General features: G+C 44.0%; 2 protein-coding genes and 2 non-coding genes across 10 annotated transcripts; 1 reads left to right on the forward strand and 3 right to left on the reverse strand.

Annotated features, from left to right (window-relative positions):
- Window positions 1–413: 413 nt before the first annotated feature.
- Window positions 414–20,397, reverse strand: ATG16L1 (autophagy related 16 like 1). Of its 6 annotated transcripts, none has more exons than XM_085232495.1 (19): window positions 20,260–20,397; window positions 19,659–19,752; window positions 17,106–17,211; window positions 15,815–15,888; window positions 15,367–15,618; window positions 14,588–14,653; window positions 12,773–12,859; window positions 11,961–12,017; window positions 11,716–11,763; window positions 10,916–11,018; window positions 8,216–8,321; window positions 8,032–8,102; window positions 6,447–6,518; window positions 4,849–4,969; window positions 3,935–4,040; window positions 3,224–3,373; window positions 2,775–2,822; window positions 2,306–2,407; window positions 414–1,905 (listed from the first exon to the last, which is right to left on the reverse strand). In XM_085232495.1, the coding sequence occupies exons 1-19, from the start codon at window positions 20,372–20,374 to the stop codon at window positions 1,812–1,814; spliced, it is 1,872 nt and encodes a 623-aa protein (XP_085088621.1). In that variant the 5' UTR covers window positions 20,375–20,397; the 3' UTR covers window positions 414–1,811. The 6 variants fall into 6 exon arrangements, with proteins under 6 accessions (XP_085088621.1, XP_085088620.1, XP_085088623.1 ...); XM_085232494.1 differs by having other exon boundaries at window positions 12,773–12,862; XM_085232497.1 differs by lacking the exon at window positions 11,716–11,763.
- Window positions 7,366–7,627, reverse strand: LOC116217066 (small Cajal body-specific RNA 6). Its single transcript, XR_004160993.1, has one exon.
- On the reverse strand, window positions 10,406–10,679 carry LOC116217065 (small Cajal body-specific RNA 6). The gene has a single exon (XR_004160992.1).
- On the forward strand, window positions 20,325–27,732 carry LOC146543592 (uncharacterized). 2 transcript variants are annotated; one of them, XM_085232502.1, is made up of 3 exons: window positions 20,325–21,022; window positions 25,310–25,603; window positions 26,231–27,732. In XM_085232502.1, the coding sequence occupies exons 1-2, from the start codon at window positions 20,325–20,327 to the stop codon at window positions 25,335–25,337; spliced, it is 726 nt and encodes a 241-aa protein (XP_085088628.1). In that variant the 3' UTR covers window positions 25,338–25,603; window positions 26,231–27,732. The 2 variants fall into 2 exon arrangements, with proteins under 2 accessions (XP_085088628.1, XP_085088627.1); XM_085232501.1 differs by lacking the exon at window positions 25,310–25,603.
- Window positions 27,733–27,763: the final 31 nt, after the last annotated feature.

Genomic DNA, 27,763 nt, shown 5'->3' on the forward strand with positions numbered 1-27,763 from the left:
CTTAAAAATCCAATAAGGTAGCAGTTTGGGTGCCACAGGATATAAAGCCTTCTGTTCTCAGCAGTGTTTGAAATACAGATGATGATTTCCTTAGTTCAGTAACGTATCCAAAACCTCCAACAACACACCCATCTGTCGAGGACAGGGGCACTTGTTTAACATGGTGAGACCTCCTTCAATCTCGGGCAGTGCTCCTGAGACAGGGCAAGGCAAGGCTGCATCTGCAGGTCGCCCAACTTGCTGCTGAGAGCATTATCCTGCTTCCCCCTCTATACCAAACCCCACAGTGCAGCTGAACCCAAACCTACAATTCACCAAGAAAACAAAACAAAGACGTTTCCAGTTCCCACTCTTGGCTCATTCAGAACAAAAATCTCACACATGAACACAGACATCAATGAATCAGAGCAGTGTGGGGTTTTAAAAGCGGAACATGGGTTTATTTACAATCAAGTTCTTACGGGCAGCTGAATAAATAAAAAGTTTGCCCAGTATACTCTAGTTCCCTCTACAGAAGGTGCCTGAACAAAAGGCTGGCTTATAGAGAGATGCCCGTTAGAGCAGCTGCCCCCCAATCCAGCCCCTCCAAACAACACGCTTCCTTAGTAAAACACAATCAGGAAAGATGAAAATAAAGTGCAAATAAAAAGGCAATACGACGCTGGTGGCTTGTCTAGAGGCCCAGACCATGTGGAAAGGTTTGGCTGGATGCAATTGTACCAGGTAGCTCACAGCCAGCCACACTCTGGTTTTTGGATGCGTTAACGGGGACAGGAAGATTCTGCTCCACAGCACAGAGAGGGCTTCAGCACACACAGGAATATTGCACGTCTGCTGAAGAAGGGGGCCAGTGGCCTGGAATGGCCAGCACCAACAGAATGCATTTGGGGTTGAACCCCACTGACCCCGTGTTCTACTGACAGCCTCCAGCAGAGGACGGATGAACCAAAAAGGGGACCAAGCATCTACGTTCAGGTACTGAAGTCACAGTATGACTACATTCCTCAACACAGCAGCACAGCAGAAGCTGAACTTCTCTCTCCTCAAACCCAGTAACCAAATTGCCTGTGGAGTAAAAAGATTAAAAATCTCTTATTTTGTGATGCCCTGACTGTTGAAGGGCATTTTAACAAAAGGGTGCAGAAGTCCCGAAGAATGGACAACGTCCATTAAAAACTGATACAAGGAGTTTGCACGACAGCACTGGAGAACCTGTCAGGATCAGAGCAGCTCTGCACTGAGTTGGTAACTCAGCAGCAGAGCTGCCAGAACCACTGGAAATTCTCTACAAAAGCTTTTCCAGCACTTCAGACTGCCCAGACCCGTCCACATTTCGGGATCTTCTCACTCCACACCTAAACCAGGCCACAAGAACAGAACACAGGAGACAGAGCGCGCATTAAGTCAGCATACACTGTAACTTCTTTCCAACATTTCCAACTCAGAAGTGCTGTAGATACATTTGTGTGATAGGGTATTTGGCACAGCTGCCTGGTGAGGAATCCCGCGTATCTTCAGCTCCACTGGTGCATAGATACTGCATGTAAAGGCATGACTAAGTAGCATTCTCCATCCAGACAGCTAATCCCTTGCTGAGTCCGAGTGCCACAGCATGGTTACGGCCATAAGAAATCTCTGACTCAGGTTCCTTCTCCATTGCTTTAGAACTTTCCTCCAGAAAGCGAAGCCCACGCACTTGTTAATATTCCCGCTCAGGATGGATGTGGGCCGGGGTCTCCATTCTGTTCAGCCACGGACCAGCACCACCACACACAGAGGCACGGGAGCTCTGCCTCTCACTCTCCATCCAGTCAAAATTCAGACCACAGGACAGCCTTGTTTCCTTTGTCCACACTGACCACATGGGCACCCGCTGGGGACCACGCGACTGCATTGATAGAAGAACTGAAACGGAAGCCAGGTGTTAAGTTTAAAGGAAAAACAAACTGAATTCCACAACAGCATTTCATAAGAAAATGAAATAATACAGTATCCTGACTATGACAGAACAAGGGCTTTCATTCTCAGCTCCTAGGAGAGTCCTGCTTTTAATAAGCTTAAGAAGGATACTGTTTCTTCAGAATATATTAAATATATTTTATGAGAATCATATGTGAGTTTTGGAAAAATAATAAATGTAGTCTTTGGCCAATCTAGAAAAAAAATGCCACAAATCCACAAAGAATCTGCATATAAAAATTCTCACACACCAACCCAAACAGTAAAGCTCTACGACCACAAGTCTTTCTCATCTACATTCACAAGCCAGATCTTGCTTCAGATGGAATGGGCAGCTTTCTCTCACCTGTGATGCTTGGCAAGAGTTCTCTCCAACTTCCCAGTGAGTACATTCCAAACGTAGAGGGCACCATCAGCTGAACCAGCAGCCACATAGTTACCATCAGGACTATGAGATCAGAGAAGGAGTTGAAGGCACAGAACAAATTTTCTTCACATCAGCAATTTATCAGCACAATCATCATTCCAAATTCAGCTTCCTAAGCAAGCAACTTGATGTTACATCATTTAAAAAAATCTGTTACCATTCATTAACTCTAACAAGCAAATGAATTCATAAATCAGGAAGCTTCCAAGACAGTTCATCAACATCTACAGGTGCACTGTCTTGAACAAGAGGTAACTGTGGACAAATCACAAACTCTGCCCCAAGTTTTTCCAGCTGTAAATGAAGACAGTGCAGCCAAGCATCATGAATCACTCACTTCTGGGGATAAGATTTAATCAGACAGTATTTTCCTTGTATCTGATCTTACCTGAACACAACTCTTGTCCAGTCAGAGCCACATTTGAATCCCTGGGCACTGAAAAGATAGAATCAGATAATTGAAGCTTCGTTTATAAAGAAGATTGATCTCAAGATTCAATAAAGAGCACAGTGAAGGTTCTGGATGGCTCAGAATAAGCTCCAGTACCCCTTTATCACGACTTCTGTTTTTCATACACCAACCCCTCAGACACATCTGAAGAAGCCCTTTCCCTTAGGCCAAGCACTTCTAAACTAATCCACCTCCTTTAGAGAAGCAAATGAAAAGATTTGTCTAACAGCAAAAATCTGTTATGGCTGCAGAGAAACTTGCTATTCAAGTGAAAAAACGTAGGTGACTTCTTTCTCTGTGGAGACACTGAAAAAAGTCTAACACTGAGAGCTACCAGCAAGCCTGACTTCTGAAATTCACAGTGTTCTTGTGGAGGGCACACTCACCTGAATGTCTGCTTGACAGCACCAACCCGCAGGTCGATGATCTTCAGTAGATCATCACGGGAACAGGTCAAAAGCTCTGTTCGCTCCGAGTTCAAGTCCAGAGCTGTGATCCTCCCAAGCAGCTCCAGTTCTTTTACTATGCTTTCAGTTCTAGGAAAAGATGGGAAGACAGTAGGGGGAAAAAGGAAAAAAAAAGAGTAAGTAAAGCAGGGCCTGGAAGCCAAACCACTGCATCCAAACTTTTACTTGTCCCAGTGTGAAAGAGAAGGAGACAAAGGATTACTGGATTATTCTCACATTTTGAGTCTTTCTCCAGCAAGATTCCACTTGGTGGAAAACACAACCAGCCAACAGTCAGACACTACCTTACTCCCAACCCTATCCTCTGGAAAACTAAATAATGTCTAGAAAGCAAACTAATGACCAACGCAAAATATTTCCAAAGAAACAGACTGCCTTTCCAGGAAAACAAATAAATAAATAAAATCAGCAATCCAAAACCATATATAAAATCCCAAGCCCTCCCCCCCTCAACCAACAGCAGTAAAAGCAGTAATAAAAGGCACTTTCACTTTCATCAGCTCTCTGAGACTTAGAACTGTCTCTCCAGCTTCTACACTGAGGAAGAAAAGCAGCCCAGAGTTCAGAATATACTTGGACAACAATTCTACAGTCATCCCTACTGTGTGTAAGCCCTCCCACAAGTTTTACCTGATATCCCAGAAACGGATTTTCTTATCAAAATGTCCACTCATTACACATTGCTCAGTGCATACGATGTCATTGCAGCTAGATCCTGCAAACACTGTTTTTATACCTAAAAAAAGGATAAGTCAGTGGTGAGGCACTGAATTCCATACAAGCTGATGGAAAGGGAATCAGAATATAATCCCTATGCCATACACACACCCTGAACATAGCAGCTGCACAATGCTGGGCCCATGCAGTGCCACAGGGCAAACTGTCTTAGTATAATCCCGAATTAAATCTTTAACCTCTTTGCCCTTCTCAATCTCCTTTGCTAGATCTAATATCTCTTTAAATGTTCCTAGGACAGCTGCTTTACTTCCTATTTAGCCAGCTATAATTTGCCACTGCTAAACATGAAACTGCCAACATGACCTACGTTCATGGCTCAGGTATCAAAGCAATCCTGATTTTTCTCTCAGGGCAAGAAGGCTTAAGAGCCATCAGTTGAAGAGCAGACCAAGAAAAACGTTTATCCCAAAGAAGAACCAGAACCTGAGCATCTCTTTCATTTGTGATGTTGAAATCTGGCACATTTCCAAGACACAATTCCATCCACCCCCAGGTTAAAAACACTCTGAGCTGGCTCCACGCTTTCAGTGGAAGACAAAAATACCCACAGCATGGACTGATAAACAAAGAAAGCTCATAGAACACAGCTGCTGGAATGTAATAGCATTAACAGTGCTTTCTGCATACACGATTCCTTATTTCAGGTAACAAACAGAAGGAATCTGATTACTTGAACAACAACAGAAAATAGCACCGCCGCCAGTTTTTGCTTTTTAAGACTAGCAAGAAGATCTGCCTTATGTAAGGCTCCCATTTACACCCAGTAGGAGCACAGACCACGGATGAAAGAAGTGAAGCTTCCTTACAAACTTTGCTGCGGAGGTCCCAGAGCTTGAGGGTCCGGTCGTGGCTTCCTGACACAATGCGTGCGTTGTCCAGCAAGAACTTGGCAGACAGAACCTTACCGCTGTGACCTGTCAGAGTGTGCTGAGGAGAAGAGATTCACGTTGGCAACGTGCACAGTTCCATTTGATTCCTTTTCTTATAGCTTACTGGTTCAACATCCTCACAAAGAACTTAAAAGATGATTTGCACGTCTACCGCTTTGCTTGAATTTCCTTTTTTTGCTTCCACCCCCATCTATGACATTAAACAGCGATCAACACCGTGTTGGAGTTTTCACTACCACTGAGCTCAGCATGAAGCCCTGAGACGTGGGTCACCTTTGGCTGCAGGGTCTCCAGGTACCGGGGAACCTGTGAGCTCTCCTATTCCAGCATGCCCACACTTCAGAGGTAGATGGCAACTGCGCCACAGCCATGCAGGAGAAACGAGGAGAGGGAAAGCATGCTGAAAAAGTTTTCTGTAACAAGCTTTTCTCAAGGATACAGCAGGATATACCTCATCTCAACTGCTGTTATACCCTCAAGCCTGAAAGCTGAGACAACCGAAGGTTTCAGAAACACTCCCTACAGCAGATTCCATAACTGCTTTTGTTTTCATCCAGCACAGAGGAAGGCTCAAGGGGGCTGAGGAACATGAACTGCATTCACTTCCAAATGCTGACTATTTACATGCCAAATCACAAAACAAATAGTGAGTGACTGAAGCAAGGACTGTGGAGGAGAAAAAAGCCACAAGAGAAATGCCTGGTATATCCACATTTTGTTGTTGTTGTTTTAAAAACTCAGAGAGTATACTGTAATTTCCAGTATTAGACCTGATTAATGCACACTGACAACTACCCAGTGAATGATAATGTGACTGCAGGTTATACTTGACGTGTGAAATGCTAGGAGATTCAAAGCCTAAATAGCATCTTCCTAAAAAAAATGATGAAAAGTGTCAACAGGAGCAATAATAAACAAAACTTTACAGAAAGGTGATAAGAAACTATTTCTCCCCTACAGGTAAATCCTTCCTTAAACCTAAGATAAACTGTTGGATAAGAACCTGAGTACAGAGGAGATGGGCAGAAGGGAGGGATCTTTTGAAAGATAAAGAATAACTTCACAAATCCTTCAGTTTGCTGCCTTTAGCAGCAAGGTCTAAGACTCCTTTTCAAGAACGTTACCTCTGACTTAAACAAACCCCCAAAAAACCAACAAACCAACCCTCTGCTGCAAGCCCTTCTTCAGTTGTCCTCTCTTTAGATGGAGGCTAAAGCATTAAAGTGGTTCTTCAAGAACCATAAAAAAAAACATTTAAGTTTCCACAGAGAGGGATGCAAAGTTGTGTGTTACAAAGATGTGGCAACTGGAGTTTCCTGCGAGGCTGTGCAGAGACCAATATTAGATTTTAGGTTTTGCTGCAGAGCCTCTTTAATTTAAGAGAAGTAAACATCTGTTTAATAAAAGGGATTGCTGAGTGTCTGTAAATGCACAACAGCAAAGATCACGCTGCCTCTGTAAGACACGAAGGTGGAAATGCAGGACAAAGCTATCCCAAGCATCAGGAGACTCACCCGTAATCGATTGTCATCAACCGTCCAGATTCTGCTGGCAAAGTCATTTGAAGCTGCTAAGAGGTAAGAACCCTGTAAACACAAGTTTAGTTTAAAACTACTTCTGCTAGTCAATATGAAAATTAAGCTCAAATCATTTCCAATTAGTGATTAGAGTCGTATTAGTGCTATCATGCCAAGGGAAAACAGGAGGATAAAATAACTAAAACCCGGCAGAGTATAACAGCATGGAAAGCCAGTGTGACAGCTTTCAGAAAGGCTGTGGCCTTTTCTTCTCAGCAAAAGGTGACAGTGACTGGTGCAATCATGACTATAGATAAAAGGAATAACAAGCAAAGTACCTCCTTTCTTCCCCTTCTGCCCACCACTACTGCAGCGAGGATCTGAGCTCGTCTGCCCTCACCTATTCCTTTCACCTACATTTTGCACATGAGAAAAGTCCTGCATCATCTGCCTTAAGCATTCCTCAAAATGGAATTGGCCCAATTCTTGAAATTTTCATTATACTTCTAACGTTTCAAGATTCCAAGAGCTAAATCTGTTCAAGGACAGGTAGATGGGTTTGTTCACGACTGTAGGCTTAGTGCTTTTCCAAGTCATCCACAATAGGGAGAGATCTATCCTTAAAGACCCGTGCAGCTCAGAGACTTCCCTGAAGCTAAAGAAGAGTCCTTAAGGCCCACTGGCATCTCACCCCAGGCAGATGTCACCTCAAGTGTGTTCATCTTCACATACATAACCTCACATCTAGATTATCCTGCAGATTAACAACCCCTGCAAATCTCATCAGCTGGTTGACGTCCAAAGGGACGATGGCTTTGGGTGTGTGTCAGGGAGGTTCAGCATGCAGAATCAGCGAGTGGAAAAAATTACTTCAGCTTTGGTCTTATTCTGCAGCAAAACACTGGGTTATGGAAGAGGTCTCAGCAGAAAAGTCAGATCACATGTCCAGATATAACAAGCTGAAACCCCAACTCCTTTGAGCAGGTCTGTGGGATGCTGATCACAGTCATGTCTCCAATACTTCAGGTTAACATGAACTGAACACATCACATGCTGTCAGCAAGCACTCCCACAGTCACAGCATTACTGTGCCATGACTGGGGAGAAACTGCTGGGAGAAGAGGCCACAGAAGAGCAAGTCTCGGGACAATCAGACCTTTTACTATTCATCACAGACCTCAACAAAGCACTCGTGAAAATAAAAGCTTCACAGAAATAAAGCCCCAGTGTATTTTCTTCTTTTGTGCTGCTGTGTCAGCTTTCGTGGGAAGCTGAAGATTAATGTCTCATATTAGACAAAGCCCAATGCATTTTAGTTTTATTATAATAGCCCTGTACTGGCCAACGTCTGAGCTTCTTATAATCTGAGCTGTTTATAATCTGAACTGCAAAGTCAAGATGAGAATTACACCAACTGCAGCTTTTGTACAATTTTTTAACTGTTTGCAGTTACTCTCCTAAGCATTAACTCCTACCTTTAGGTAATTCTCAAAGCATCAGAATGGAAAGTGACAGCAGAGCATAACATAAATCAATTAGCTTATTTCCAATTACAAACAGTGGATATTGCACAGATACTCACAGCACTATCAAACTCTATGCTTGTAATCCCAGCATTACTACCAGAGAGGGAACCTTTGGGCTCACACCTATCTGCACAGAGAAAGACGAACAAAACTTAAGCAATGGATTAGAACAGAAGCTGACACAAAGTGAACTATGAGTTTATTTAATACCCCACGTTATCCCAAAGCAAAAACATTTACCTCCCAAGACTTCCCAGAGCTTAACCCTGCGGTCCATGCCTCCTGTTGCCAGTAACCGGGAGCCAGGGCTGAACTGCACCGCGTTCACCTCCCCGTCATGTGCGTCCTGGGGGAGCAGAAGAAACAGAACAGCTATCCAAACTGCACAGATTCAAAAAGCACCAATTAGAAATTGCCCAGAGCGTCAAGGGTTACACCACAGCTGCAGCTTTTTCGGCAGTATATAGGAGGCTGAATCCCTGCTGTGGCTGATTGTGTACAAACAGAGCAAAAAATGCTGATCCTTATCTAAAAAATCCAAAGGCATATGAAGGAGAACACGAGCAAGGACTCCACAGTGACAGTACCCTACCAAGAACTTGACAAAGCCTACACAGACTGCACTTACAAAGCAGAGGCTTTTCTTTTAAGTTATACCAGAATAAAATAAGGAAAGGACAGAAAACATTAAGAGGTGACACACTGCTGAAGGAAATCAACCTTTTATTTCTCCGCCTAGAGCCAGCAGAGGAACATAATCCAACCAGCTTATGCAACCACTAAACACTCGAGTCAGGTTTGGCCTTGGAAAGCCTGCTTAAAAACAGCACAATAAATAAAGTGTCTTCATTTACAGTATCAGTGATAATGCAGCTTCATACTGGCAGTTAAGTACTAACAGCACAGCTGCAGCTTGGAACAGCCCTCCTCTCACTGAAAGCTTGGGTTTATGCCATAGTTCCTATCAGCAGGTCCAGCAACACCTCTGCTTTTGCACAGAGTAATGTTTGAAGGTTGAGTTGCCTGCTTAACTGTGATTCTTAACCTTTAAGAACCTATGAGGATTTTAGTATCAAGATCTCTTCTTTTCCCCTGTCAATTTTACAGATTTGCACTACTTGCCCATTATTTCCCACACTAAGGAGTATCATGTCCTTAACTCATTTGCTGCGTTCTTTTCCTCTCCCCTGCACCCCACCAAGAATTTTCACTAAGTGCTCTTTTGAAATCAGTTTCCAGGAAGAAGTTTTTCTGCTAGAACTTGCTGTTGGTCTGTCAGCTTGGTCTGTCAGCTCATACTTAGAGGTCATCACATTTCAAGTCTGGTCTTCCTGGAAGTACTGAAGAAACATTCTAAATAAAGCCAGCCAAAATCTTTGCCCACCAGCTACGTCCCACTGTGCTGGCTGACACAACAACCTCCTTCTCCCATTCCAGCTTTTTCTATTCAGCTCTACAAAGAGAGGCATGGATCACTGTTTGGAGTAACAACCTCCCAGCATCTGCCAAACTTCTGGCACGGAGTCCTTGCATTCATTTTAGGAACGCTTTGCACTGCTCCACTGAACCTAGACATGCATGAGGCACCACCATGGCTCCAGACACAGGAGCTGAAATACAATACAGATATATACAGCACATACAAGCTCCCACGCAGGAAGCAGGGAGTTCCTCCTTCCAATACTAACTGCTAACAAAGCATCACCTTCACTAAGCCACAGTGACAGGTTTGCTACTGCAACTGTTCCTACTGCAGCAAGGTGGGAATTGGAATAGGACAGCATTCCCTGTGTTTTTAAGATTAAGGGTCAGCATAACTTACTCTGGTTTGTCCCCTGTGTGGGGCTGACTGGCTACACCACTCTAGGAAGTTCAGATGACATCAGAGGAAATTCATAGAAAAGTGAAACAAGTGGCTCTTGAGCATCTCAGCCATACGTAGCTTTGCAATGTCCTACGTATTAAAGTGTTAATCATAAGTAATTTTGTCAATCAACTGGACTTGCTGTATACAGCCAGAGGTGGAGGGAGGCTTTTACCATGTACTGTAGCCACAAACACCTCTGATAAGTGCCCTATTCAAGCCAGCTCCACGCTGTCACTTATGCTACTGAAGCTGAGAATGAGATCACAGCCTAACTACTCCTCCTCCACCTGATGACCTCCATTAGAGACAGTAACAGGGCACGCCAGGAACACACAAGCCTCCACACTACAGTGACTCTCTATACGACTCCTTGTGGATGAAAATAATCATTTTGTATCCATGGAGAAAGCACTTGATGGACCGCCTGAGAAAGTTCAAGAGAAGCATCCAAACAAACAATTGCTCTGCGAAACGATTTACCACAGTATCTTTCATTTCAGAAGGCAATGCCCAGCTCAGAAGTTTAAGTTCAGCCTTGTGAGGCCAAAGCAACACACAAAGGAGGTCTCAGCTTGAAAACTTTAGATCACGCACAACCAATGAAGGCGCACCACTACCATGAGCTCCTTCCAACCAGCTCTGTTGGATGACATCCAGCACCAAAACCCCCTCCACTGTGGGGAGCTGGCACTGAATTAATCCCAAACTGTCAGCAATCTTTTTCTCAGTCATAGCTCTATTATGGCATGACAGAACAAAGATTGCTGGGAGCCAAAAAGGTAATGGTGTGCAATTTCCCAGTGCCATCAGACCTTTTACTAAGTGTCATCATCGACCTCAGCAAAACAGACATCAAACACATGCAGAACAGAACCACACCTGGGAGCACGCTGGCTTTGAAAAACACTTGGGTTAAATTAAATAGGATGAACCACGCTGCCAAGAATTTCTTCTTGTTTGGCAAAGTTAATGGCAGTGGTTTCAAGAGACCAGTATCCTAGATGCAGATAGGATTCGCTTCCTCCAAAGATAGTACAAAGGATGGTAAAAATGGTAACTCCTTCTATACTTACAAAGACACATATGGCAGTAGTGGGCACTCTCACTTCTTTACTGGCACCCGGATGTGGCTCTGCATTATCCTGGGGAGCAGGGAACGAGGACAAAGAACGCCTCCTGATATGAAACACAGTAAAAGGATTTTACAAACAGAAAGGAATGCTTTCTCCGAGTCCATCCAGATTTGTACATGGCACTTAACTACACTGTATAGTGATAAAACAATAGGGTTTTTATTTTCTTTTATCCAGTCTTTCAAAAATGAGATTTATTGTGCAGTACTACATCACTTATGGCTTTCGATAGCTCATAGAATGCCAGATATTTTACCAGATCTGATTACTGACCTCATTTTGAAGCAGTCATCTTTTTCTATTAGGAAATAAACATGGCAGTGATTGCAGCTGAGTTTAGCAGGAAAGACTGCAACTCCATCGTTCTGTCTAGGGAGACTGAGCACCACTGCAGCACTACATTCCAGGCAGCAAAACGTTCCATTCCAAAGCTCAAACAGCACCATTTAAGCAAAGACCATCCACCTAATGTAGGGCTTGACTTACAAAGGCTGGCTCTACTCTTGATACCAAGCACAAAGCCTAGAGGCTTACTTTAAAATAGCTCTAGTAAAGGAACTAAGCACAGTGGAAAGTAAGAGCAACTCCCCACAAAGAGGAGTTCATTGCATCTCTAACAGCAGATAATTCCTAGCCAGTCATATTGATAACTGACATCTAATCAGGATAATGCAGCTTGGTTCCATGTTAACTCAATGGAATACATTTACATGCTGGACTAAGAGGGATAATGTTTTCACCTGGCAGCATCGGAAGATTGATGTCCCAAAAGGGGAGACTCAGACAGACTGGAGGGAAAGGTCAGAGGTCAGCACACGGCAAGATGGAAGAAACAGGAAGTTGAGGAGAACAAAAAAAGAAAAAAAAAGGCAGAAGCTAGAAGAAAGGCTGAAAATATTTGTTTGTATTCCTTGCATCACCAAGATTTTTGGTATACATTGAAACCAATACAAAAAACAAAAGAGGAGCAAGTGTTCTAACCTACCCAAAGATATTAGTGATAGAGTCCAGAAGGCCTCCAGCTGGCTGGGAGAGTCGCTTACTGAAGGAGGGGAGGACAGGTTTAAATCTTGTGAAGAGCTTCTCCAAATAACGATCAACATAAACACAGTTCATAGCAGCAAGTATCTGGAAAGACTTCCCTCCCCACAGACCCAGTCCCAAGGCAGAAAATCCCAAAGGCAGGCAGCAGTACAAAAGTCACCAGAACAACAAATCAGAGCATCACTTGTGAGTGGTGTTTCTTCATTTTCACCTCAACGTCCACCCCATGAATTACTGGGTTCAGACTTAACAATTTACCAAGTCTGTAGTTTCAACAACATTATCCGTGCTCTTATCATTATCTCTTACTTTCCACTCACTGCTACTTTAGAGAAAAAAAAAAAATGCATTTAATCTAGGTGGAGAGATTTTCAGTATTACAATAGAATTCCACTGCTTGTAAAGCCGTGTTGGTGTCTTCTATAAATCGAGAGAAGAAAGCTGGCACTGCAGTACTTACCTGATAGTCTATTTTTCTTTTTAAATCTTATTTTTTAACATTATGGATATTTAGACACTAGTTTTGCTTGGTTAAAACAACACAGGAAAAACACAGCCAGAACACAGTGACAGAGAACACAGTATGCAATGAGTTCCCTGCTGCTGTGGTGGAAGCACAGAACTGCATTCCAGATAAAGAAGAGTGAAAACCAGATGCAATATTTCAACACTGTTCCTTTAATTGTTCTGAATCTCTTATACCCCTTGTTCTTCTCCAAGAACATGGAAAGAAGGACGTCTCAGGCTACAAACCTGGGCGTTCGGCTGACAGCTCGCACTGGAGATGTCTCCTCAGCTGTGTCAGAGGTTTCATCTGCAAGCACTTCAATGTCATCATCCCTGCTGAAGTGAGAGAACAGAACACACCTCATTTTCAGCCAGCGGTGCCTTCAGGAGGGACCACCTCCTCAAGTATTTGAACAGAAGGGATGATACTGCTCGAGGATCCACCAGTGCCTGACCCCAACCCCACTTAGCTTCACTGAGCTGCAGTGTCACAAAGGCAGATGAAGGTAACACAAACACCATCTGGCTGCCCCTGCCAGAGACAGTACTATCAACAGTGAAAACAATTATGTGCAATATCTACATTTTTCTCATTTAAACTGCCAGGTAGACTCTTCTGTGACAGTTTTTTTCCTCCATGATGTTGATAGCACCCTTTTCAGATTCTCTTTACTACAACATTACATTTCAGCTTGCAGCCCAACATACACTATAACGACCCACAAGGGCTCGAACTTTGTCTCTTCATCCACACCAAACTGAATTTAATGATTTCTATACTGTCTGAACTTCAAGTGCTGCTCCAGTAAGCACGAGAGATGTTTTGGGACACTTTGTTACATCTACATTCTAGTGTGTAACTGAATGTAATGGGGAGGTTACAACATAAACGCCATAAAAATAATCCAGCTAAGATGTTCGCCACGTGCTGACCAGTTATCATGGGCTCTGACAGTCAAGCAGTTCTTCTTCAAAGCACTGCTGATCTTGCAGGACAAGCTATTTTTAAACACAGTGTCAACTTGATGACACATGACTAATCAGGGTGCTAAACCCAGCATTTAACTACAAACCAACTTCTGCCATCAGACAAGACTATTCGGCTGCAAAAGGCCAAAGAGGACAGGCTTTGTTTTGACTCCTCAGCAGCTCAAAACAATGGATTTATGAAACACTGAGACCATCATCACCACCACAACAGGAAGTAAAGTACTCAGGCTGTTGAGCCACAGCTACCTCTGAGCTCAGCTCTGAAATAGGAAGGTCTCACTTTGGGAAGTGGAATTAGTTTTGCAGGGAAAGCAGCCATAGGCATGTGCATTTCCTCTCTCCATGCAACATTATTTACTGGAGAATGTAATGCTTAAGTTGTGCATGTGTTTACATCAAATAATGACTGTGGTAATGGCCACTGGCCTGGGACACAGAGGTTAGTGATAATCTTGTCAGAGGGACCCGCAGCTCAACAAGCTCAGGGAATGGATGCATTTGAACATTTCTGGAAAAGCTGCAAACCAAACTGTGCTGTCTTAGCTGTACTGCTGATTACAAATTTCCCTCCAATTACTGCAAGTTCTCTCATATTCCCTACATACACGCTCTTCCTACCCTAGATTTTTGCCTGGGCCCTCTTCTATTGCTTCCATCATGTGCAAGGACACGCAGCACAGAGCTCTAAGGTGATTCCAATATGCTGCAAAGGGAATCAAGAAACCTGCACAATGCTCTGGCACTGAGTTCTGAAGACTGTGTCAGTTGTAGCCAATGGCAGTGCACTGAGTGTAGATTTGCTAGATTTGACTAACCTAAGTGCTAATAACCTCATCAACCTGGCACAAAACACACATCCCCAGCTGCACACTTTAGTCAGCTGATGAAAGACCATCCAGGAATAAGCAGTGAATGGCAGTGAATATCCACGTGCTACTGGCTGATGCAAAGTACAAGAAACTGAAGAATGATCATTTCTGGCCTGCCAGGAGAAGTCCACATTTTTCTGGATTGTCTTCTGCAGCAGAAATTTACTCCAGTATGGAGGAACTCCATAAATTAAGTGCTTACGGTTCAACAGGCAGGGGTTCTTTGGCAGCTTCTGCTAGCTCCTTCTGCAGCCTGGCTTGTCGCCTCCTAAGAAAAGAAAAACATGATTAATGAAAAACAACAACAAACAGCCTGCCTTAATCTTGTGTCAAAGATTATCATGTGCAGGTTTGATGGGTTTCATAATATTAAAAACATCACAACACTGGTACTCTTACAGCACATCAGCTTTTTGTGGCCCATAGGAATGCAGATTTGCTCAGAGCAAACACTTGCAAGAACTTAAAAAGCGATGTTAATAAAGATAATACAAAACCACCACATACTATGTGGTTTGTCTTAAAGGCCTCAGCCTTCAAATATTGTCAGCTGAAAAGTAAACAGAGGCAATTCAAAAGAAAAACTATTTGTTTTTACACACAGTTTACTCTCACAGCATCTCCTTTCAGCAGGATGTAAAGAAACATTTAAATTGGTTGTATAAAAAAAGATACTGTGTGTACTATCAGAATGCAAGCTGAACAAATCTTCAAATCTAGTACTAACAAAAGGAATGTGATTTATGACTGTTAGGCCATGGTTCACTGTTGCATGTTTTCTTCATTCAAAAGACTGAAATGTCTTCACAAAGCATTTCCCTGTGTTGGCCAGAGGAAGGAACGCAAACTTCTGGGCTCTCATTGCATTATGCAAGAATTCAGACCTCAAAGATTAAATTGAACTGAATGTTGTTTTATTCTACACACACAGTTATCTATGAACATACTGGGAAGTACTTTATCAAATAGAGATTATCTCACCTCGAATCCTTTTCATTTTCTGCATTCAAGCGATTGGCTTCCTGTGCTTTCTCTGCCATCCAACGTGAGACCAGCTCCTGGTTATCTTCAGTTGTTTTCCTCAGTTTCTCCTCCAAGGCGTTGAAGGTGATCTGGAGAGCATCATATTCATCTTTCAGTGTCTGATTAGCTCGCTCAAGATCTTGTAGCTTGCTGCGTAGTTCCTGGCACTCTGTTTCCAGTTCAGAGATTTTTTGCAAATACTCTGCAATCCTGGAAGGACAACAAAACATATAAAACAATGAGAATCTCCTCTCAAGTCTGTACCTATTTATTTATTTTTTTTTTACACAATGCAGAAAGGAATTCTTAGCCCATGGGTAAGGCTCCTGGAGAGTATCATAACAAATAACCCATCCAGAAGTCTCCGTCTCAAAACAATCACACAGAAGAAGCTGTTCCTACTCACTTTGCTTCATTCATCTGCATCTCTTTGTCCTTCTGCTGCATTTGGTTATTCAGATCAATTACAGACTGGGCCAACTACGGAGAGGAGAAAAATCACATTACAGACATGCAGGGTTGTCAGTTGCACAACATATGCTGAGCAGCTCTCAGTGGGAGCACAGACCAATCTACAAGCACGAGGAGTATCTTTCATGTCTTCTTTCTGCTTTCTATACTTATTGGTTTGTTGCTTCTACAAATAAAGCTACTGATGGAGTCTTTGCAGAACACAAAAAATAAGAGGGGCAGAGGCCAACACTAATGAATTCTGTTATCAATTCCCAGGTACCCAGCCAACAAACCTCACAGGGTACAGAGCCTCAGCTGCCCCTGGGAGGAAGACTGAGCTCTGAGAAGCTGGGCAGGTTGCTTAGGACACTGCGCTGAGCTGGGAAGCAGGAATCTGTAGTGCTTTGTATAGTCAACGCACGTTTCCTGTAGAAAGCTGCCTACTCTTTGAAAAGCTCATGATTACAGACATGGGAGCTCCTTTACAGTTCCAATGAAGCGTGGTCAAAGGAGCATAACTTTCTCCAGGTCACTCCCATCTCCCTGTAAAAGGCTGCAGTAACTTTCAGGTACTAGCTCCTGGACTTACTCTTTCCTCTGCTGTGATTCTGAACACCCAAATCTGTTGGCAGAGCCCTTGTGTTTTCCTATCCAAACAAAAAAATCCAAAAAACAATGAAGAAAAAAATAAAAAAAAAACACCCAACTCATTACTTATGGAACTCCCAGGCCCCCTGCTGCATTTACATGGTAGAAACAGCAATACCTTCCCTTGCAGTCTAACACCAAAGCACTTCCAACCTCTGCTTGCACTTGTTTTGTCCACTCTTACCTAGCAGTGCTCCTGCAAAGCAAAAGAGCCAAATGGAACTATCTATTGCCACCTATGCTCTCACTCTTCGCTCACAGAAAGTCTTTCCAGCAGGGAACCAGTGCTCATTTGCAGCTCTAAGCTAGATTAGTTCCTTCCTCCTCTAATAACTACAGTTAAAAACTGTAAATTTGTGAAACACAAAATTAAGCTCTTCTTAAAAACAACACTATGCTGATAATGAATCCTCTTATTTCCTGGCTGTCAGTTTGAACAACCAACCATCTCCAAATTTTTTTAATCATGAATATGAATTGCTTAAAAAGACTGCATGTGAAAAGTTGAAAAAAAGACAAATGATTTCAGTAAAATTAACGTCACATTCATGCAGGGCTATGTTTGAAGCATACAGAACACAAGAGGATTTTCCAACCTCTCCACGTTTCTTATGTAGCTCAGTCAGCTCCTCTTGATGCTTTATCTTCAGCTGTGCCAGTTCCTGTAACTGAGCATCATTCCATGTGCCATCGTGTCCTGGACTGGAATAAGAGAGGAAGAAGGTCACAAACTAGAATCCAGCTGCTTTCATGCCTTTGACCAGTCAGTTTCAGGACACCATCTCCCTCTGATATTCTATACCACATGAAAGATGCAGTCCATTCATTGCAAACTAAACCACAGCTAACTCCACCACAACTCATCCCTCAACAGCATTATATAATATCAAAAAAAATCAGATTTCCTGAGGGTTTGATTTACTTTTTTTTTTTTTGGCACATTTTTAAAATAGACTTAAAACCCAAATGAAAGACAGCGTTTAAGAGATGTAGATCCACAAGCCAGGGAACCTGGATCTCTTCCCAGTCCCTTGGGTTTACCATCCCAGGTTTAACAAGTCCCTTCTTCACTGCCTCAGCTATGTTCTAGCCTGTGGCACAAAGGTGGTTTCTTTTAACTTCTGTTTGAACGTGCAGATCCATCTTCCCACCTCCAAAACAGCTACAACTGTAATGCATGTAGGGTAGGATAGGAACGCAGATAGGAACAGAAGTTAGCTTTTTAAAAGCATATATATGTCATATATATGTATATATACACACACACAGATTCCATGCAACTAAATTTTAAACCACAGCTTTTCAAAAAAATAATTTCAAGTTGACTGCTATAATACCAGGAAAAAGAACAAGAAAATTGCAAGCATCTGTTTCTGCAGTCATTCTGTGTTAAAACAATGCCAAGGGGAAGACCACGTATTCAGAAGCTGGAAGGTCTCACAGTGGTAACAATAAGAACAAACTGTGTGCCTGGACAGGTAAGAGGCCAAGTCTCTGGTAATACCTACCAGGCTCTATAATGCTGGCCACATCTGCACCTGCAGCCAGATCTAATATTCCTCCCTGCCTTTACAGTTGATTAAAAGCATTCTTCCTCACCTATTTAGTACCAGAAAATCTGTTCAGTTTGAACAAACTGCTACATACCAAGGACAGTAATTATAATTCAGTTTAGTATTTACTTGGAAGATGTTCTTTCTGAGCATTTCTTCTCATCCTCCTTTACCCCCAGTCTCATCTCTTGGAATAGGTGTTCAACCAGAATGTGATTCCAATAAGCTAAAGATGGTTCAGGTCAACTACAGCCATCAAAAAAACTCGACAGCTTTCATATACATGTTAACTCCAGGAGAATCAGTTCTTCTTCCTTCCTTACAGAAACACAAACTACTTGTTTCTAATTCTAATTAGACACATGCATACAGTATTGAGTCATGTAGCAAGAAGAGTTTCAACAGAGACTGCAATTCCTACACAGTAAGTAATTCTGAGCTAACGAGCAGCCATTTCTTCAGTCAAGCCAAGAGGAAAAGCCAGCAGTCCCTGCCTGCTGGCATTTATGTGCTCTCCAGACAATGGATAACTACCAGCAAATTGGTTTGCAGCGCATTCGGGCGCCAACAAAACAAATAGCATGAGTGCTGCCTGCAGCACTAGAGTGCTATTCCTGCATTAGAAGGGAGTTCCTGATAAAATCCTGCTAAAAGCAGGTAGATGATATAGTTTTTGTTTCTTAAGCATAGGAAACACATTTGGATTGACACTTCAAAATTGTGTTTTGCTCCACTCGGCCCAGGTATCTGCCCTGGTATCACTGAACCTCCAAACTCCAAGTAAGACAGCTGTCCCCTTCTGCACTGCAATACTTTGTTGCCTTCATGAAACTTTCAATTGATGGTCTTAAGAGTCAGACCACAATCATTAGGTAGTAACAGAACCAGCAGCTCAGCCTGGTTCATCTTCACAGGTGGAGCCTGTGACAAACTGCTTTCTGCCCAGAACTTGGACTTTCTTTTTTTTTTTTGATCTTTCTCCATCAATTAACATAAACACGTAGTATCATAGAATGGCCTGGGTTGAAAAGGACCACAATGCTCATCCAGTTCCAACCCCCTGCTATGTGCAGGTCACCAACCAGCAGACCAGGCTGCCCAGAGCCACATCCAGCCTGGCCTTGAATGCCTGCAGGGATGGGGCATCCACAGCCTCCTTGGGCAACCTGTTCCAGTGCCTCACCACCCTCTGGGTGAAAAACTTCCTCCTAATATCCAACCTAAACCTCCCCTGTCTCAGTTTAAAACCATTCCCCCATGTCCTATCACTATCCACCCCCATAAACAGCCGTTCCCCTCCTGTTTATATGCTCCCTTCAAGCACTGGAAGGCCACAATGAGGTCTCCCCAGAGCCTTCTCTTCTCCAAGCTAAACAATCCCTCAACCTTTCCTCATAGGAGAGCTGCTCCAGCCCTCTGATGGTGACAGTAAGTTTCTCATACTTTAAGTTTTATTTTAGTTAAACCAACTCCCCACTTTACTCAGCTATAAGTTACTGTCATAACCTAGAAGACAGTTGTACAACACATCAATCCATGGTTTGGGTTACAGCAGGCAGGGCAGACAGCTGAACAACAAAGTAATTACAAATATACCTGATCTCATGTCTGCTCTGCATGTCATATTTCTCTGCTTGCAGCTTATCAGCCAGCACAGCGTGGAGGTCCGACTTCTCTAGCAGCTTGTTATCTAAAAGAACAATTAAGAAAAATAACCAAAGAGCAACACCAGATTCTTTTCCATCTAAACAAGGTAAAACACGCCATAAGCTTGTACCACAATGAGGAGTGCTGCTGGGACAGTACTCAACTCCAATACCAGCTCCCCTTTGGTTCAGCAGCTGCGCTTGGCAGAAAGCTGCCATGGCTCACAGGTATCCATATCTGAGAAACATAAGTTGGCAGTGCAAAGTCTAAACTCCTCACAGCTCTGATCCGACGGCAAAGAGAAGAGCTGGGCAATCACTGCACACAAGGCTGTACTGCGGGTGAGGGTGCTGTGAGAAGCAACTACTTATTCTTCAGATAAAATAATACAAAAAAGTTAAGTTAAAAAACAAAACAATGCACAGCTTTTCTCCGTTGGGAAACTCCCTCACAGCGCTCTCACGGAATAAGATAAGCGAGCCCCCAACCCCGCGATTTCCCACCGTCCCAGAGGAACCCGCAGCGCACAGAGCCCGCGGCAGGCGCTCACACTGCGCCACGATCTCCTCGAAGGCCTGCCGCTGCAGCCGGTCCCGCCGCCGCAGCTCCGCCGCGATGTGCCGCTTCCAGGGGGGGAAGCCGGCGGCGCGCAGCCCCGACGCCATCTCCGCGGCGGGAAAGGGCGTCTCGAGGAGCGGCGCCCGCGATGAGCGGCCCGGGGGAGGGGCGGGCAGGCGGCCGGGCTCCCCGGGGAGCGGAAGGCGCCGGTTCTCAGCCCGCGGTGGGCCGAGAGCCCGCCTCTCACGGCCGAGGCTCCCCCAGCCCGGCCCGCAGCCGCCGCCCCACGCCTTCCATGGCGCCGCGGCCGCGCTCCGTCAGGGGTCCTCGCGGCTCGACGGCGCACCGCAATCGCGACAGAGGCTGTCCGCGGCGCTGCCTGATGCCGCTCTCCAGCCCGACCGCTTCCGGCACCACCGACCCGCAGCACTGCGTCTGACTCGCGGCGAGCAGCGCTACAAACGCGGAGTCGGCCGCCATGGGCGCGCGGCCGGCACCCCGCTGACAAGAGAGGACCTCGCGCGGTGCCATTTTGCGCGCCCACTCATGAGGCGAGCCGCGCGCTGCCGCCATCTTGAGAGCGGCGCGGGGTCACGGCATCCACCCGGCGCCGCCATTTTGGGAAGGGGCCCTCAGCAGAGGCGCATGCGCATCAGGCGGCGGGGGTGGGGGGGTCTGCGTGAGGAAGGCATAGCTCGGGTGTGTGCTGCGATGGAGTTTACGTGGGACCTCACGTTGTGCCAGAGAAGGGACAGGTGGGGTAATAGGAAACATTCCTTCTCAGAAAGAGCAGTGAGGCACTGCACAGCTGCACTGGGAGGTGGGGCAGTCACCTGGAGGTGTTCAGAGCTGTGGAGACATGGCACCTAGGGACGTGGGCAGTGGGCATGGTGGGATGGGCTGGTGCCCAAGAAGGGTGACCCCAAAAGCTGTACTTTGGGGTTTGGGGATGAAATTGCTTTGGGACACAGCAAAAACAACAAAGCCTTTGCTGCAGCAGCACAGCCTGTTGACTCTGGCCAATGTGAAAATGCACAAATCTTGCTTTGTAGCTTCGCTTTTAACTGCTTCATGTCTCTGGTAACGCGTTAGGTAACCTCGTTATTGTAACTTCATTTGAAGCCGGGCAGCCTTCATCAAGCTTTTTGTCATATATGACGCTAAATTGCTTTGTTTTTCTTTTTAAATAACTGAATGAAGATGAAATTATTAAATTGTAACAAAATAAAATGGATGATTCACCAGGTTATTACACCGGAGGAGAGAGCAGTGCTGGCTGAGTTAATAATAGCTCATGCACAGCTCTGTCCTACTGAGAACAAGATACGGAAAGTTGTGTGTGTTTTCTACACAGCCAAGCTTATTTTTCCCTCTGTTTAGAAATGATAAAATCAAATTAGATGTTGTAAAATTGCTTGTAATTGCATGCTTAAGTCTTAGTGCTGCTGATAGAATTACTGGACTCCTGACAGGCGGTGCTGAGAAATTCATCTGTTCCCATCTTCCATCCATTTTAATCCTCTGCAGTGAAAGAGGAAACCAAGCATGAAAAGTTGAGAAGAGAGAAGACAAAAATACAGAACAACGGGGATCAGACTTAGTTACTCCTTTCTTGAGGCTTTTACTTTGGCCTTAATATATAATCAGCCCCAAAGTCTTTTCACATTACCTTTGAATTGCCAGCCACCTGCTTTCATTCAGCCTCCCCAACAAAAGTCCTTCAGCTCATCTCTGATAGTTGTCTCTTCTCACTGAAACTATGAGAGAAAGTAATTGCCCACTATTTCTTTCAGCAACACACAATAGGGAAAAGAATTGGTGTGAGCAGAAATGGCATCCAAAAATGAAAAGCCCTCAAGCATTACATAAGTTATTGGAAACACTGTATAGGCGTAAAATAATGGCGAGACTGCTTTAAGGGAAGGATTTAAATAGTCATCTGCCTATGTCTGAATCTTGGAAAAATCACAATATGCAAAGGATATCTCCTTTCTGTAATCTATGATTACAGAATCATTGTGGGCAAGACATCCTGATTTTTACAATACCTGCTAGCACTGCTTTTCCCACTTCAATACAAAGTTCCTTTCTTAAATTCAGCCTAAGCCTCTGGAAGATCTTTCCAGTAACAACACATCTCTGCTCCTTGTCATCCTAATATTGCTGCCCTTCTCTATCAAGGGTTGCAGGAACACACAGGACAAAACAGCTGCTTCGGGCTAAAAGTGGCTCCACAGCAGCCAATTTGTTCTAACATCTAATTCGCATATAAAAATTTAAGAAAACTAACAAATCTCATGATTTTCAAAAAATTTATTCTGTGTTCAAAAGTAAAAATAATAGCTCCAAGGACAGTATGTTGTATCCTGTATTCATACGGGCTGAAACTTTGTGTGCCATACAATGCATACTGTGGGATTGGTACTTACACATCCACACAAAGGAGAAAAAATCCTCTTCAACAGACACAAAATAGATGGATGGAAAGACAGGGAGGGCATTTCAGATGTTAAAGGCTGCGAAGGAAGAGATGCTCGCACAGGACACGCGTACCTAAATGTAGCCTAATGCTGCGTTATATCATCCAGGAAGTGCCACTACAAATGAAAGCGTTATGCTACGCTCTGCGTGTAAGAAGAATTTCACTTGCAGTCTTTGCTCTTGGCCCTTTGTGCAAGTGCAGCACTCCTGGAAGATACTGTCTATTTTGGGAGAGTTTCTGAACCCATTTCTGTTTCTGATGGCAATCTGCTGACGTGCACGCAGGAGTTTTGCATGGAGGTGTTGCAGACTGAGGACTGCAAGTACGAGAGAGCAGCTTTCTAGTCCAAAACTCTCTTGACAACCAGGGTGCTGTTCAAAAGCAATAAATGCAAAGTGCTGCACCTCAGGCAGAAGGAATTCAGCAGACAGAGGCAGAGAGATCTGAAAACATCTGAGGTTTGTATTGGTTTACCAGCCCAACGAAAGTCAGACGTGGCGCGCTATCCTGAAAAAGACAAACCTTGTGACAAAGAGATAAGCAGGACCATTATCAGCATGAAATGATCCCTCCACTTTGATCAGCAAAAGCAAGGTTTCTGGTGATTTGTCCAGCTTTAGCCATCACATTTCAGGAGTTATGTGAAAAATCTAGGGTGACCAAAATACAACCCAGAGGAAAGACGTAAGCTGTTGGGATCACTTGCTCCAAAGAGAAGGCTGATAGGAAACATGAGAGTAGAGTGCAAATATGAGGTGTCAGAAAATGAAGACAAGTGATCTGCTTGTTCGTGGGGGTCAGGGCTAGACTGAAAGATCTTAAAATCCACCACAAATGCGTATCAGAGATTGGGAAAGATTAGAGAAGCTCAGGAAACAGATTGCCTGGGGAAGCTCTCATGCTGGAGCTATGTCAGGCCAGTTAAACATTCCTCTATGAGAATTTTGTAGGCTACTCTTTGCTGGTATGGTGAACAGCCATCGTGATCTCCCAGCATCCTTTCCAGCCTAAATTGTCTAGGGTTCTGTGCTGAGATGGTCATGTTGTGATTTCCGACACTCAGAGGCCAAAACAGATTTTTGCACAGAGGTGAGTGAAAGAGCTTCTGACCGAATATTTAGACTAGATTTGAGGTCAGACTGAAGCTTGCTGCTCTGATTCTGCTGCTTCCTTTACCTCTTTGTGGCTTAAAATTTAAAATGCTCATTTCTGGGGGAAGATGCTGACTACCAGTGCCCTTACCAAGGACTAAGTTATGTTGGAAGATTTTAGAATTAGGTTGTTCTGGATCTTCAAGTTGACATTTGTAAAGAGGAAATATATCCCACACTTGGTTGCTTTATTTATGCTTACAAGCTATAATCGTGAAGATGCAAATAGCTGTAAAGCACAGAGCAGGCGTAATTTCTGTGGTGATGCTTCATCCTTCCTGTTGCAAAGGTCTATTGTTTCTTTTCTGTTTTCTTTGCTGCGTCTTTTCTTCTTCCCTCCTCTGGGCCAAACCATTTCTGTTGGATCTGCTCTCAGCCACCCCCTTCTCCTGAGTTCTCTCTCATTCCACAGATTCCCTCCTTTGCCTTCCTGCAAACCTTGCTGCTGCAGCCTGTCTCTTTCTTCCACTTCCATTCATTCATTTCTTCCAGAGACCAACGTTTAATACCGTGTTGCCATCTCTATCTCACTTAGTTATTATATAATATGATGTTTTATGATATGCAAGATTAATTTAGTCTGCACATAATGCAGTCCAGACCTTGACAAACAATGCATTAAAATGTTAATCATATTGTGTAGCAGATCACCATCAACAGTATCATTTAAATACAATCACAGAAGCACAGAATAGCTGAGGCTTGGATGCTCCCAGCAGGTCTGCGTGGCATCTCCTGCAATACAGGAGATCTGAGAGTACGGGTTTGATTGTGGTTCTCTGAATGCTGCTGCAGAGTTTCAGTTATTTTTCATTTAAAAGGATATGTCGAAGCCACTCCACACGTTTGCAGTGACCAAATCTCTTTGGACAAAGCTTTATTTTATTCATCATTAGAGGAGGCCAAAATCAAATAAAGCAGAATTGGGACAAAAATAAACCCCGGCTTCACACACATGACACTGTAAACCAGCGGATGGTTCTGCAGAGCTGAATTAAACCTTCCATGTCTAATGCACCCTTTGTTTAGTTGCCTTGGGAGCTAATACAGAGATGATCTGTAAATAAAATTAATAAAGCAGGATCGTGGTAATGAACTGAGAACAGAGGCTCAGAGAAATTCGGGGATGCATAATGAGATCAAACACTCCTCTGGTAACATTTTATCTCATTACGCATCACAAAAAGTGAAGCAAATTGCAGTAGGTAAAAAGAAATGTCTCATCCATCAACCTGGGATTTAGCCGTGAAAGAATTTGTGAAGGACTTCAGAAGTCTTGATACAAATGCAATCCTAAAATACTTCTTGCCAAGAGCCGCGTTTGAAACAACGCCATGCGCACTGTGGAGCGAGGAAGATCTTTTTCATATTCATGTGAATAATAATCTGAGGTTTGCTTATATATATAGAAAGAACATCGCGTACCTCCACAGCTAACACCTCTTCTACAGTGGGGAAACGCGGCGTGTTGGAAGGACTGTTTGCATCCTGTTGCTGTTGCATAATGATCCCCTCAAGGAGCACTCGCAGGAGCACGCTGGTGACAGTAGGACCCGGAGTGGCAGATGTGAGCAGCTGGGTGAGACGCAGCTCCAGCTGAACTTGCCTCTTGCTTCAGCTACGTGCAGGAATTAGAGAAAGCCATTAAGTCCTTCATTACATATTTTGTCCTCAACAAAATGAGCGTCGTGCAGATGCAGCTGGTGAGTATCGTGGCACCACATTGCTGATTCTTACTGCAGCTCAGCAGAAGCTCTCACTGTCATCCCAGCTTTCCGAATGCACAGTCCACCTGCTGCATCTCTTATTTGTGTTGTAGTCAGGGGGAGCAACAGCTGAGGGAGGGGTGGAGTCCCCTCCTATGTCCTAAAGTGGGAAGTGGATTTCACTCAGGCAGAGATGAGGGAAATAGCAAATAAGTGTTTGGATATTGTGCAGTTCCGTCTGTTGCCGTCTTGAGCCATTGGTTAAGAGATCTCTGGGAATTGCACTGGATCACCTTGGCCAGGAAACAATTCCTGGCACCTACTGGTTAATCACACACAAATAGCTCAGCCTTTAGAATGTCCTATTATTATGGAGCTGTATGTAGGAGAAGTCAGTTCATTCTGGAGAATACCTCCTTCAATTACGATACGGACTAATGTAATAGGAACTGCCAAAAACCAGCAGAAACATGGCAATATCTTTAGTAGAAGTTTCCTTTGGCCCCAGCAGACTAGAGGCCTAAGCAACATCATTTCTAACCATGTCAAAACTACCCCCTTGATATTTTGGGGTGAATAACTCACGTTTCTTTTTTTCCTTCCCCTATTTTCATCCCTCCACAGGCCATTTCCTGTGAGACCCTACACCTTCACCAGGATGGAAATAAATTGCCATTACAGCATTTTAGAAGAAGCTTTCGCATCGCCCTGTGATGATTTCACAGCCAAGAGGACAAGCAAACCTGTGTTAGATGTATCAGGCGCAGGCAGGAAACCTGGTGCTAAGAAGTCACCATGTTCTACAACACTACGTGCTGCAGCCAGGCAATTAAAACATTTCTGACATCTGGGTCTCCATGGAAATAAGTACACCAAGACAGCAGCTATTCTAAGAACTTAAAATAAAGGACGCAGGAAGGTTACAGATAGGTATTGTGACAGTTCATACCCTTCCCTTCTTGTCTTCCACTTGTACCTCCTGTACAAAAACAGTAGATTACAACAGCGTGCAGAAAAAAATGTGAAAAATGTGCCTGCTTTGTCCAAAGGGAGTCCTGGAATCAGGGACGTATGGGCAGAAAGCAGCTTGAGTTCAGGCCCAGCCAGTTTCATTTGGTTCAAGAGATGGGCACAGAGACTGGGAAAGATAATAAAAGCCAACCAACCAAACCAAAAGCACGAGAACTGTGTCTCGGGCTTTCTGTGGAGCTACAAGTGATAACTCTTAACTTCTGCACAGTAACACATGCTTTCTTCTGACAGCTTTGCAGAGAGCTTCTCTTCTTGCCTGGCCATATGGACAAGCGAAATGAAGAGCCTGGGTTTTATATTATGTCTTGGTAATACAACTGTGTTCTCAAACTGCTTATCTGCAAACCTGGGCCAAGTTTAAACAGCGTTTCCAATTAGGAGAATAATTTTGTAAGAAATTATCCTTGCTTTATAGCAAGCAGTTATTTTACAAACGTTGAGGAACATACTCTCTTTTTTACAGCTTAGGAAGTCGGTGGAAAAACACCTCAATCACAAGCTGAGTCGGTCTCATGATTGAGAAGTTAAAAGCTTCTCATAGAAAATCGGTCACGTTTCTATCTCCAAACATACATGAGCATCCCACAGAATCAGTGGGACCTGGTTTAAAGTTTCACATTGGATAGAAAGCTCAGCGGCCCCAGCAAGGTTTATTCAGTGGCTGTATGAGTTCTTCTGGTATTTGGAATAGAAAAGGGAACCCCCCCTCCACAGGGCCAGGGAAATGCCACAGGTGTTGAATTGTGGGAACTACACAGGAAAGATTCTGTTGAACAAAGCAAGAGGAATGTAAGCTCGTGGACTATCTAACCTACAGTGCAATGAGACAGCCAGACATCTCACTAACAATGCCCTGAAAGCGCAACCCGCATGGGGGAAAATCCCTTTGTAAAAGCTTTGTACCTACACAGTGTCCTCTCCCACCCATTCTCCCAATTTCTAACCAATTCTCTCCTATCCCAGTACAATTTCAGTGCTCAGTATAAAGGCAAAGCTCTCTATACTCATACAATTAAGAACTGTACCTGCTAACAGGTGCCACAATAAGCCAGCCGTGCCCACAAAGGCTCAGTGCACACAGATGAATGCATCCCAGAGGCACTACTGGGACAGCACTACTGCAGC

This window comes from Meleagris gallopavo, chromosome 11, assembly GCF_905368555.1.
Source record: "Meleagris gallopavo chromosome 11, MGAL_WU_HG_1.1, whole genome shotgun sequence".
Classification (NCBI taxonomy): Eukaryota; Metazoa; Chordata; class Aves; order Galliformes; family Phasianidae; genus Meleagris; species Meleagris gallopavo.